Source organism: Symphalangus syndactylus, chromosome 3, assembly GCF_028878055.3.
Source record: "Symphalangus syndactylus isolate Jambi chromosome 3, NHGRI_mSymSyn1-v2.1_pri, whole genome shotgun sequence".
NCBI classification, from domain to species: Eukaryota; Metazoa; Chordata; class Mammalia; order Primates; family Hylobatidae; genus Symphalangus; species Symphalangus syndactylus.
The window spans coordinates 29,928,884-29,941,390 of NC_072425.2; the positions used below are offsets into that span (position 1 = coordinate 29,928,884).

General features: G+C 44.3%; 1 protein-coding gene across 3 annotated transcripts in view; it reads left to right on the plus strand.

Annotated features, from left to right (window-relative positions):
• The window catches only part of TNC (tenascin C), a 96,640-nt gene that overhangs the window by 29,436 nt on the left and 54,697 nt on the right, over window positions 1-12,507 (plus strand). For all 3 annotated transcript variants that reach the window (XM_055271321.2, XM_063636821.1, XM_063636819.1), the window contains exons 3-9: window positions 783-2,192; window positions 3,551-3,814; window positions 5,214-5,329; window positions 6,100-6,256; window positions 10,317-10,586; window positions 11,958-12,143; window positions 12,412-12,501. In XM_055271321.2, the coding sequence (XP_055127296.1) occupies window positions 783-2,192; window positions 3,551-3,814; window positions 5,214-5,329; window positions 6,100-6,256; window positions 10,317-10,586; window positions 11,958-12,143; window positions 12,412-12,501 (2,493 nt within the window). The remainder of the gene's footprint in view (window positions 1-782; window positions 2,193-3,550; window positions 3,815-5,213; window positions 5,330-6,099; window positions 6,257-10,316; window positions 10,587-11,957; window positions 12,144-12,411; window positions 12,502-12,507) is intronic.

A 12,507-nucleotide genomic window follows, 5' to 3' on the forward strand; every position in this document is an offset into this window, starting at 1 on the left:
AAGTCAGAATTACATTCAGTTCAACAACTATTTCTTGGGCATCTTTTATGTGCCTGGCCTTGGCGAGGCACTAAAGAAATAATAACATAGTGGCCAGGCGTGGTGGCTCAGGCATGTAATCTCAGCACTTTGGGAGGCCAAGGCAGGCAGATCATGAGGTCAGGAGATCGAGACCATCCTGGCTAACACGGTGAAACCCCGTCTTTACTAAAAACACAAAAAAATTAGCCAGGCGTGGTGGCCGGCGCCTGGAGTCCCAGCTACTCAGGAGGCTGAGGCAGGAGAATGGCATGAACCCAGGAGGCGGAGCTTGCAGTGAGCCAAGATGGCGCCACTGCACTCCAGCCTGGGTGACAGAGCGTAGACTCCGTCAAAAAAAAGAAAGAAAGAAAGAAAGAAATAGTAACATAGCCCCAGCCTAATGCATTCCACAAGGCAGTGACTCATAATCATCATAGTAAGACTTCTTGAAAATGTGACAAAAACTATGAGTCCGCTCCCCAGGGGTGGGAATACACACACACACACCCCTATGCATAATCACACACTGTTTTGGCATACAAGCCTATAATTTCAGGGAGTTCAGGTTATGAGTTCCTACCTGGTATAACAGGATGTGAGTCTCATCTGATTTCACACACTACAACAAATGGTTCTCAAGCCAGATGGAGCCTGAGGGTGCAACCATCCTTCAGCTGAATTTGAATCTGGGTGTCCTGGGTAGATACTGAGAAATGTGGCTGCTTAAGCCTGGCTGAGAACTTCTGTTTCTTTTGTTGCAGGCCGCTTGGACACCAGGCCCTTCTGTAGCGGTCGGGGCAACTTCAGCACTGAAGGATGTGGATGTGTCTGCGAACCTGGCTGGAAAGGCCCCAACTGCTCTGAGCCCGAATGTCCAGGCAACTGTCACCTTCGAGGCCAGTGCATTGATGGGCAGTGCATCTGTGACGAGGGCTTCACGGGCGAGGATTGCAGCCTGCTGGCTTGCCCCAGTGACTGCAATGACCAGGGCAAGTGTGTGAATGGAGTCTGCATCTGTTTCGAAGGCTATGCCGGGGCTGACTGCAGCCGGGAAATCTGCCCAGTGCCCTGCAGTGAGGAGCACGGCACGTGTGTAGATGGCTTGTGTGTGTGCCATGATGGCTTTGCAGGCGATGACTGCAACAAGCCTCTGTGTCTCAACAATTGCTACAACCGTGGGCGATGCGTGGAGAATGAGTGCGTGTGTGATGAGGGTTTCACAGGCGAAGACTGCAGTGAGCTCATCTGCCCCAATGACTGCTTCGACCGGGGCCGCTGCATCAATGGCACCTGCTACTGCGAAGAAGGCTTCACCGGTGAAGACTGCGGGAAACTCACCTGCCCACATGCCTGCCACGGCCAGGGCCGGTGCGAGGAGGGGCAGTGTGTATGCGATGAGGGCTTTGCCGGTGTGGACTGCAGCGAGAAGAGGTGTCCTGCTGACTGTCACAATCATGGCCGCTGTGTAGACGGGCAGTGTGAGTGTGATGATGGTTTCACGGGAGCTGACTGTGGGGAGCTCAAGTGCCCCAATGGCTGCAGTGGCCATGGCCGCTGTGTCAATGGGCAGTGTGTGTGCGATGAGGGCTATACTGGGGAGGACTGCAGCCAGCTACGGTGCCCCAGTGACTGTCACAGTCGGGGCCGCTGTATAGAGGGCAAATGTGTATGTGAACAAGGCTTCAAGGGCTATGACTGCAGTGACATGAGCTGCCCCAATGACTGTCACCAGCATGGCCGCTGTGTGAATGGCATGTGTGTTTGTGATGACGGCTACACAGGGGAAGACTGTCGGGATCGCCAATGCCCCAGGGACTGCAGCAACAGGGGCCGCTGTGTGGACGGACAGTGCGTCTGTGAAGATGGCTTCACCGGCCCTGACTGCGCAGAACTCTCCTGTCCAAATGACTGCCATGGCCGGGGTCGTTGTGTGAATGGGCAGTGTGTGTGCCATGAAGGATTCATGGGCAAAGATTGCAAGGAGCAAAGATGTCCCAGTGACTGTCATGGCCAGGGCCACTGTGTGGACGGCCAGTGCATCTGCCATGAGGGTTTCACAGGCCTGGACTGTGGCCAGCGCTCCTGCCCCAATGACTGCAGCAACTTAGGACAATGCATCTCAGGCCGCTGCATCTGCAACGAGGGCTACACTGGAGAAGACTGCTCAGAGGGTGAGTCCCATTATCGCAGACCAGCATGATAATGGTTATGATGGAGTGGACTCCTAGTATGGGTTGGAAAACTACGTTTATATTTATAAACATACAAACACACTGATTCTTTGTACATATTAATATATCCATTTAAACACACACCCATAATGACTCTTTAAGGGAGCCCTGTCATTCATTTGTTACCAGGTGACCTATTTAAGGGCTAAAGGGCTCAGAGAGGTTATATAATTGTCCCAGGGACACACAGCTGACACATCATAGAGCTGGTATTCGAGTCTGCCTAACTCATCTACCCAGAGTTTAACATCTAGTGTTCAAGATGAGGTAGATAAAGGGATAACCTCTCTTTTGCTAAATATCAACTTTATTTCCTACTCTCCACTGACATCAAACCAACAGTAAACAAAATCTCTCTATTTGCATGGACGTAAAAATTCAGCTAAATTGAATATGCAGTGAGATTACATAAAAACAACTGTTTCAAATGCATACCCAGCTAAAGACCAAATGCCTATTATCCACAAGATTGACCTGTCTTTTAATTGTCTTTTGTAACTGGTTTTGTTTTTTTGTTTGTTTTGTTTTTTTAATCCTAAATACTGTAAGCTCCTATCCTTAAAAGGCCACTATTTCTAGCAGCTAGTATGGGACCTGGTACATAGTAAGTGCTTAGTAAACCCTAAACACAGGAGAGAAAATTAATGCTCATGTTTAATGAGTGTCTTCTTTGTACTCCTCTCATCCACCCATATTATAATTGTCATAACGGAGAATTTTTGCCTTTACTAAATTTATTGGTATCTAGACATAAATAAATGGCTTTGTGTTCAATGTGGCCCAAGCAGGGAAGCCTGGTTGGAAAGAACACCAGGCTGGCAGGGAGGAGATACAAGTTCTAAACTTGATGAGGTGAGCTAGCTTGGTCAAGTCTTTCTGCCTTACTCACCTCTATAAAATAAGAAAGTTGGATCAGATGTGCCCAAAATACCCTCCCAGTGCTAGGGACATGTAACTCAAAGTTCAGAGCAGGGAGTGAGGCTCAGACTGCACTTTCCCATGCCAACAGCCTGCATCTGAGCTAAGACCCAGGAAGCACAGAAAGTTGGAGAGGCCAGAACACCAAAGGCCACACTGCTGACCTGGGACTCCAGCCTGAAGGAAATGGACTAAGAAACAGCCACCACAGGTCTTAAGATGGATCACAGCAGGGGGTCCCTGATGCCATCTGCATTTTAGAGGCAATAGAAGATCTTCAGACCTCTGTGGCTGACAGTGGAAGAGACAGGTCAAACAAACCTAGAGAGATTTTAGAGGGCACACTGTTGACACCAGATGTCCTTTCTTATTGCTGCCAGTGTCTCCTCCCAAAGACCTCGTTGTGACAGAAGTGACGGAAGAGACGGTCAACCTGGCCTGGGACAATGAGATGCGGGTCACAGAGTACCTTGTCGTGTACACGCCCACCCACGAGGGCGGCCTGGAAATGCAGTTCCGTGTGCCTGGGGACCAGACGTCCACCATCATTCGGGAGCTGGAGCCTGGTGTGGAGTACTTTATCCGTGTATTTGCCATCCTGGAGAACAAGAAAAGCATTCCTGTCAGCGCCAGGGTGGCCACGTGTGAGTGAGCAGAACTCTTTTGGGCAGCCTCACCTGACCTCAGCCCACCCCAGTGTATAACCCTCCCTCGCCACGGCCCCTACAATCCTATAGTTGTTCTTTACAGTTATACCAAATAAGAGCCTAGAATTGTCCACAGAATCACTTCTTAAAGAAATCCCTCATTTTCCATAAAATCTTTCTCCTTGCTCTCCTATATACTTCCTGCCAGAGAAAATCATTACATGTAACATTTAGCAAGTGTTTACTATGTAGCAGACTTTGTTGTAAGCAGTCTACATTAGTATAACAGTCCTCATTTGGCCCGGCATGGTGGCTCATGCCTGTAATCCTAGCACTTTGGGAGGCCAAAGCAGGTGGATCACCTGAGGTCATGAGTTCAAGACCAGCCTGGCCAACGTGGCGAAACCCTGTCTCTACTAAAAATACAAAAATTAGTCAGGCCTGGTGGTGCATGCCTGTAATCCCAGCTACTTGGGAGGCTGAGGCAGAGAATAGCTTGAAACCAGGAGGCAGAGGTTGCCGTGAGCCGAGATCATGCCACTGTACTCCAGCCTGGGTGACAGAGTGAGACTCTGTCTCAAGGAAAAAAAAAAAAAAGAGTCCTCATTATATGAGTTAGCATATGTATGAAATAGGAGCTATTGTTAACCCCATTTTACAGATGAGGAAACTGAAGCTGCATGGTTAAGCATCTTATCCCAAATCATGCAGCTAACAAGGAGTAGAGGCAAAACTTTAACCCTGGCAGTCCTGGCAGGTTTATGTTCTTAACCACTCTATTACTTTTCAATGGAGCTCACCGACTATTTTTCTTTAAGTGGAAACATTCTTGTTTATGAGTTTAGCATCAGTATAATTACCTTCATATCTAAAAAGCAAGCTCTGGCTAGAAATTGACCCTTTTTTTTGCTTAATAATAACATTGGCTGCCATTTATTCAACTTCTTCTGCATGCCACGAACCAGGCCCAGCAGTCTACGCACTGGAGTGGAGTATATCACTCACTCCTCAATGCATTCCCAAGAAGTAGACATATTTACCTTCTTTTTCCAGGTGAATAAACTCAGGCTTAGAGCATTGTGTGCAATTTGCTCAAGTTCACATTGATAGTGGAGCTTAGATTCTAACCCCAAGTCTGTCTGATTCCAAAGCCTGTGTTCATTTTAGATTTAACCATATGAAATTGCCAAAATTTATCATACCATTTTTCCTAATATTAATTTTTATACAGCCTCATAGTAGACTTCATTCCAGAAGAAGCTTTAAAAGGACACCTGCTCTGGTTGTCAGCCCCTGACTGTTGCAGACATCCAGTCTGGTTTAGTGGAATCGTGGCCCCATTGCCCGCCCACACACCTGCCCTATCCTTACATTCTATTTATGTTGTTACTTACAGACTTGCCTGCACCTGAAGGCCTGAAATTCAAGTCCATCAAGGAGACATCTGTGGAAGTGGAGTGGGATCCTCTAGACATTGCTTTTGAAACCTGGGAGATCATCTTCCGGAATATGGTAAGGAGTAAAAAGAGCAGATCCATTTGATCTCAAGGATTTGAAAGATGACCAAAGGGTTCTGAAGACTTCTGTATCAACTCATTTTCCTTAGTTTTTGATGGAGGACAAGGCTCTAATTAGCATCTTTTGTGTTTGCATCTGTATTTTAAGGGATGTTGGTTTTCCCCTGATTTTAATAAGTCAGTAAGTGTGGCACTTAGGGCTGAGACCCTAGACAAATAGAAATTGTCACCTCAAAGTTCCAATTGTCTGTCATCACCTTAGAAATCTCTCTCTACTCAGAGGCAAAGAAGAGAAGAAACGGTCTCTCCCTCAAAATAAAGGTGCATCTCAGATTTGAGCAACCTTTCTCTCCAGGCCCAAAAGTACACGTGAGGCAGGGAACTTGCTCTCCGAATTTAAGCCCAGGCTCTGCCACCAACTAGCTGTGTGACTATCCAACAATCACCCTACTTCTCTGATGCTGGCTTCAGTCTACCCAAGGAGGGATTGAGCTTGTGCCTTCAGAATTCCTTTGGCTCTCACATTCTGTCACTTGACTTGCATGACAAAGGGGTAAAGGTTTACGAATGGGAGAAACAAACTAGAGAAATGTCTTTATCATCTCTGTATCCTCAGTAGCTTACATACTGATCTGATGCATAGTAAGTGCCTAATGAATCGATGAAAGAATAAAAAAGGAATGAATGAATGCAGAGTGAATGAATCACATAAATTAAGAGACTGCCACCTCCCATAAGTCTTACCAAGCTGCCTCTATCTCTCAGAATAAAGAAGATGAGGGAGAGATCACCAAAAGCCTGAGGAGGCCAGAGACTTCTTACCGGCAAACTGGTCTAGCTCCTGGGCAAGAGTATGAGATATCTCTGCACATCGTGAAAAACAATACCCGGGGCCCTGGCCTGAAGAGGGTGACCACCACACGTGAGTATCACCTTTAGTACTTATAGAATAATAAGGCTGATTGTACCTCATAGCACCTCCTGGTTGAGACTGTGCCTTCTCATATGGCATCTATATCATTTAACTTTTGCTACATTTTTAAAAGTCCAGATACAGTGGTTTAAAATAACAATTCTTTGCATGTTGGTGATTTGGGTTTGGGCTCAGCTGAGCAGTTTATCTGTTCTTGACTGTACTCCTCATATATCTGTGTGCTTAAGGGGCGGATTGGCCTGGGATGGCCTCAGCCAGAATGGTGTCTTTGTTTCACAGGGCCTCTCATTCTCCAGGATGCTGGTCCTGTTCACACAGCTATTGAACAGGTTCAAAACTGGCACTAGATCAGTTCTATCAAAGCACATCCCATGGCCAGTTTATATTTAAGGAATAGAGAAACAGATCCATCTCTTGATGAAAGGAGTTTCACAATCACCTTTCTTTTTTTTTTTTTTTATTATTATACTTTAGGTTTTAGGGTACATGTGAACAATGTGCAGGTTTGTTACATATGTATCCATGTGCCATGTTGATTTCCTGCACCCATTAACTCGTCATTTAGCATTAGGTATATCTCCTAATGCTGTCCCTCCCCTCTCCCCCAACCCCACAACAGTCCCCGGAGTGTGATGTTCCCCTTCCTGTGTCCATGAGTTCTCATTGTTCAATTCCCACCTATGAGTGAGAACATGCGGTGTTTGAATTTTTGTCCTTGCGATAGTTTACTGAGAATGATGTTTTCCAGTTTCATCCATGTCCCTACAAAGGACATGAACTCATCATTTTTTATGGCTGCATAGTATTCCATGGTGTATATGTGCCACATTTTCTTAATCCAGTCTATTGTTGTTGGACATTTGGGTTGGTTCCAACTCTTTGCTACACAATCACCTTTCAAAGGGGCATGACTACCTGAAGATAATTAAGCCCATTTGCTAACAATCTATCATGTTGCTAGTTTAATATTAGCTAGCACCCAGTTGTAGGACAGAGGAAGGGAACATATTAATGTTAAGGCTTAAAGAAGCTAAATCATTTTAACATCACATAGTTAACACCATCAGGGGCATAACTTTAAGCCAGGGTAAGTTTTATAACTTTAACCCAATTTCCACTAACATTGACTAGGCTCTGGTTTATGCAGAATGTTGATTCCATCTCTTCGATGGGAACCTAAATAAAATTTCATTCAACACTAATGATGTCAGAACTTCTTGGGAGTAGAATAGGATTTAGCAGTACTAGATCATTTGGTGAGAAAAAGACCTGAATTTGCAGTTGCTCTACCAGGAGACAACTTTTTTTTTTTTTTTTTTCTGTCACCCAGGCTGGAGTGCAGTGGTGCGATCTCAGTTCACTGCAACCTCTGCCTCCCAGGTTCAAGTGATTCTCCTGCCTTAGTCTCCCAAGTAGCTGGGATTACAGGCTCCTGCCACCACATCTGGCTAATTTTTTTTTTGTATTTTAGTAGAGAGGGGGTCTCAGCATGTTGGACAGGCTGGTTTCCAACTCCTGACCTCAAGTGATCCGCCCTCGTCAGCCTCCTAAAGTGCTAGGATTACAGGCGTGAGCCACCGTGCCCAGCCGCAATTTTTTAAAAAGAAAAAAATACATAATTTTGCACTTCCATATAGGAAAACCTCTTTATTTTCTTCAAAATAACATACGCGCCAACTCTTTAAGTAATTGACTCTTTAAGTAATTAAGTAAACCCCTCTTGGCAGGGGGTTGTTGGAAAAATCAAATCAGTTGCTGACGACAAGAAAGAACATCTTGCATTTAAATATTTGCACATTTTGCCTAGCTCAGAGCCAATTCAAAGGATTTTCTCTTTCATAAGCAAGTGTTTTCCATCGTCCTGACAACATGTCTCTGTGGTAGGTAGAAAAGCAGGTACCAACAGGAAAAAAAAAAATCATTAGATCACCACAAAGACAAAGAAAAGACAAAGCAAATGCTTAGTTGCTATGGAGAAGGTGCACTGAACTTTTTTTTTTTTCACTGCTCTTTTATTTATCTAAATATGGGAATTGTCTGCTTTATTTCTTCTTATTTTAGAACAAACATTCCAACATTTGAAGTTGCCTAATCATATAAATTTCAACATAGGGGGACAAATATTTACCTGTTCATTTTGTATTTTTAGTAGAGACAGGATTTCACCATGTTGGCTAGGCTGGTTTTGAACTCCTGACTTCAAGTGATCCACCCACCTCAGCCTCCTAACGTGCTGGGATTACAGGCGTGAGCCACGGCGGCCAGCCGCAATTTACCACATATACCTGAAACCTTTAAACCTTTAACCCTTTTTCCAGATTTAAAGGGCCTTAAACTTCTAGTTCAAAACACATTTGGCTCCTTCTGTCTGGCATCTATGTAAAGGTGGTATTATACTTGCTTTTGAGGTCAATATTTTTGAGAGGTGTTGTCATGTAAAGGGGGAAAAGGATGGGCTTTGGATTCAATCAGTTCTGGGTTAGAATTCCATCTTTACCATTCACTATCACCTTGGAAAAATCTATTTCTTTAAGCTCCAGATCCAACAGCTGAAAAATGGGTTTATAGTATTCTCCTTGTGGGGTTGTCATAAGACTCAAGACATAAATGACAAAGCACCATGTTTGCACCTGATAAATACAGAGCATTGTTAGTTTCTGCTATTCAAGGGTCCCAAATCTAGGGGAATATCAGTGTCCTTGACTGAATCCCAACTTCTTTAATGTAAGGGGTACTAAGGAAGGTAGTAGGTACGGTTTGGGTGCTTGCTAGCACCTATAAGAACATAGAACAGGCAGCTTCTGTCCATTTTTGTGACATCATTTTCATTGTGCATTTTACATCATCTGTGAGCTGGGACTGATGTATCAACACCTAGACTTCAAAAACAGGCTGCAGTTTTCTCACAATCAGCTGTAAATTATTGTTCCTTTTCATTCCCTGTATAAAGCCAACTTCCTGTCACTTGTTATTGTTTACTGAACCAATGCTGAAAACACAAACATTAAAAAAAAAAAAAGAAGAAGAAGAAGAAGAAAGAAAGATTCAAAGATTCACAGAATACCCAGAATGTGCCTGTCTCTATGCTGGGAATTTAAAAGACTCACTCTCTCAATCAATGAATAACCCCATCTAAATTGACTCAAACTGTACAGAAATCTGTTATGAAACAATGAGACAGGTATGATACTAGAATGCTCTTTAAGGACAGTGGCAGCCACAGGGAGGGAATATGTGTTTACCTGACTGAAGCCGGGTTAAAAAAAAAGGCTTCTCATTAGGAGACAACATTTAAGTGGGATTTTGAAGGATGCATAGGAGATTTTTAGAGGGAGGTATGATCTTTAAAAGAAGAAATGAGAGAACAGCATGTACAGAGACCAGGTGGTGCCCAACAGCATAATGGGTTTCCAGAGCTCTGAGCATCTATCAGAGTACACCACCAGAGTGGGTGGGGCAGAAAATGTCAAGATGAGCCTGCAAAGAGAGGCAAGGCTTGAACTAGCAATGACTTTCTTGCGTGAATTCTTTTTATCAAAAATAACTTTCCATACACTGTCAAGACAGTCTATTGCCTCACTTTTCTGCTTGGTAATTCTGATGGAAAAGTTTTCAGGAAACATCCAGGAAGTTTTGCCTAATTAAAAATTTAAAGAGACTAAGTTCATTTTTTCAAATAAAGTATCCCCAAAGCATGTTTCCTCAACTTATGAGAACAGTAATAATAATAATAATAAAACAAAAGAACCACCTTTTTTTTTCATGTGACATCCATGGGCCAGGCTCTGTGCTAGATGCTTTGCAAGCTTTATCTCTCTTAAGATTTGAAAAAAAACAAAAACAAAAGACACTAGAGGTAGCTGCTGTTATCCCTACTTATAGTTTATCAAACTGAAAACTAAGGTTCAGAAAGGTAAAATAAAGTCAAGCAATTAGTATATATCTAAGTATTCACCCACAGGTCTGGAGAGTTACAAAGTCCTCTCTCTGCTCAGCCTCAGGCAATGGCCCTAATCTCTGAAACCTCTCTGTCCTCTGCCCATCATAGGCTTGGATGCCCCCAGCCAGGTCGAGGTGAAAGATGTCAAAGACACCACTGCCTTGATCACCTGGTTCAAGCCCCTGGCTGAGATCGACGGCATTGAGCTGACCTACGGCATCAAAGATGTGCCAGGAGACCGTACCACCATCGATCTCACAGAGGACGAGAACCAGTACTCCATCGGGAACCTGAAGCCTGACACTGAGTACGAGGTGTCCCTCATCTCCCGCAGAGGTGACATGTCAAGCAACCCAGCCAAAGAGACCTTCACAACAGGTAAAAGGCCTCCCCCTGTTAACAGATATGGTAAAGGAAAGATTGAAAGATTTCCATCCCACTCCATGTTGTGGTATCTTCCAGGATCATTTTACAGTACGAAAAATGAAAGGGGTATTTCTATTCCTGTAAATTTTAAAATATTGTAGCAATTTATTAATTAATTTTTCAAAAAAAATTCCAAATAACCTTCCAAAGCACTTTTGGGGGTAGGGGACATATATAGAAGATGCTGGTCTGATATTCTCAGACAAAAGTTCTGGTTAAAATAAAGTTCAAATAAATATTTTTAAAGTAAAATACGGTATATGGAAAACACATATGACAAATGAACCTCCTAACACTTTAGCCTGTGGCATTATTTTAAAAGTTCGAAAGTGTCAATTTTTCATTCAGTAAATACTTTTCAGAGCTCAGTAAGTACTTTGTGAGTTATTAGAAATATGACGAGGAGGCCGGGCGTGGTGGCTCACGCCTGTAATCCCAGCACTTTGGCAGGCCGATGCAGGCAGATCACGAGGTCAAGAGGTCGAGACCATCCTGGCCAACATGGCGAAACCCTGTCTCTACTAAAAGTACAAAAATTGGGGTCAGGCGCAGTGGCTCACGCCTGTAATCCCAGCACTTTGGGAGGCCGAGGCAGGCGGATCACGAGGTCAGGAGATTGAGACCATCCTGGCTAACACAGTGAAACCCTGTCTCTACTAAAAATACAAAAAAAATTAGCCGGGCATGGTGGCGGGTGCCTGTAGTCCCAGCTACAGGCTGAGGCAGGAGAATGGCATGAACCCAGGAGGCGGAGCTTGCAGTGAGCCGAGATTGTGCCACTGCATTCCAACCTGGGTGACAGAGTGAGACTCCATCTCAAAAAAATAAATAAACAAATAACTGGGCATGGTGGTGTGCTCCTGTAATCCCAGCTACTCAGGAGGCTGAGGCAGGAGAATCACTTGAACCCAGGAAGCAGGAGTTGCAGTGAGCCAAGATCACGCCAACGCACTCCAGCCTGGTGACAGAGTGAGACTCTGACTCAAATAAAATAAAGAATGAAATATGATGAGAAAATGCAAAAGACCAGTTTTTACACTCATGAGCTTATTTTTAAGTCTTTGCATTGTTTCTTTAACCACAAAGTCTGAGAAAAACACAAATGACTAAAGTGTCACACTCATCCATAATAGGGAAAGGTGCCAAATCTGTAGCACTTGTTTAGATTTGCACATCAACTATGGGGACAGATGAGTGTACTGAGAATTTTGTAATTTCTCTCCAGTTCCAGGCACGTTTCATATGTCAGCTTGAGCTGTCAAAGACTCCTGCTCTGTTGTGACTGATATGTTCAATACAAATGTTCCTTCTTCTCTCAAACAGGCCTCGATGCTCCCAGGAATCTTCGACGTGTTTCCCAGACAGATAACAGCATCACCCTGGAATGGAGGAATGGCAAGGCAGCTATTGACAGTTACAGAATTAAGTATGCACCCATCTCTGGAGGGGACCACGCCGAGGTTGATGTTCCAAAGAGCCAACAAGCCACAACCAAAACCACACTCACAGGTGAGCTCTGCATCTCTGCAAGCCTGAGCCAGCCAGCCCTAGAAGACCCTGAAAGGATGGGCACCTGCTCCCACATGTCCTCATTTGCAACCCTCAGAAATAAGTCCAATTTCCATAAATACTGCTTATTGGATTGCAGCTAGTTCTTTTGTAAAACATTCTGAACATTGGTTGTAGCCTCCAGAGACCAACTCAAAGACATTTTTATCATCCTCTGAAAGTCTCTCTGATTTCAGGATGAATCTTAACTTGCACATTCTCTCCTTAGGTCTGAGGCCGGGAACTGAATATGGGATTGGAGTTTCTGCTGTGAAGGAAGACAAGGAGAGCAATCCAGCGACCATCAACGCAGCCACAGGTGAGG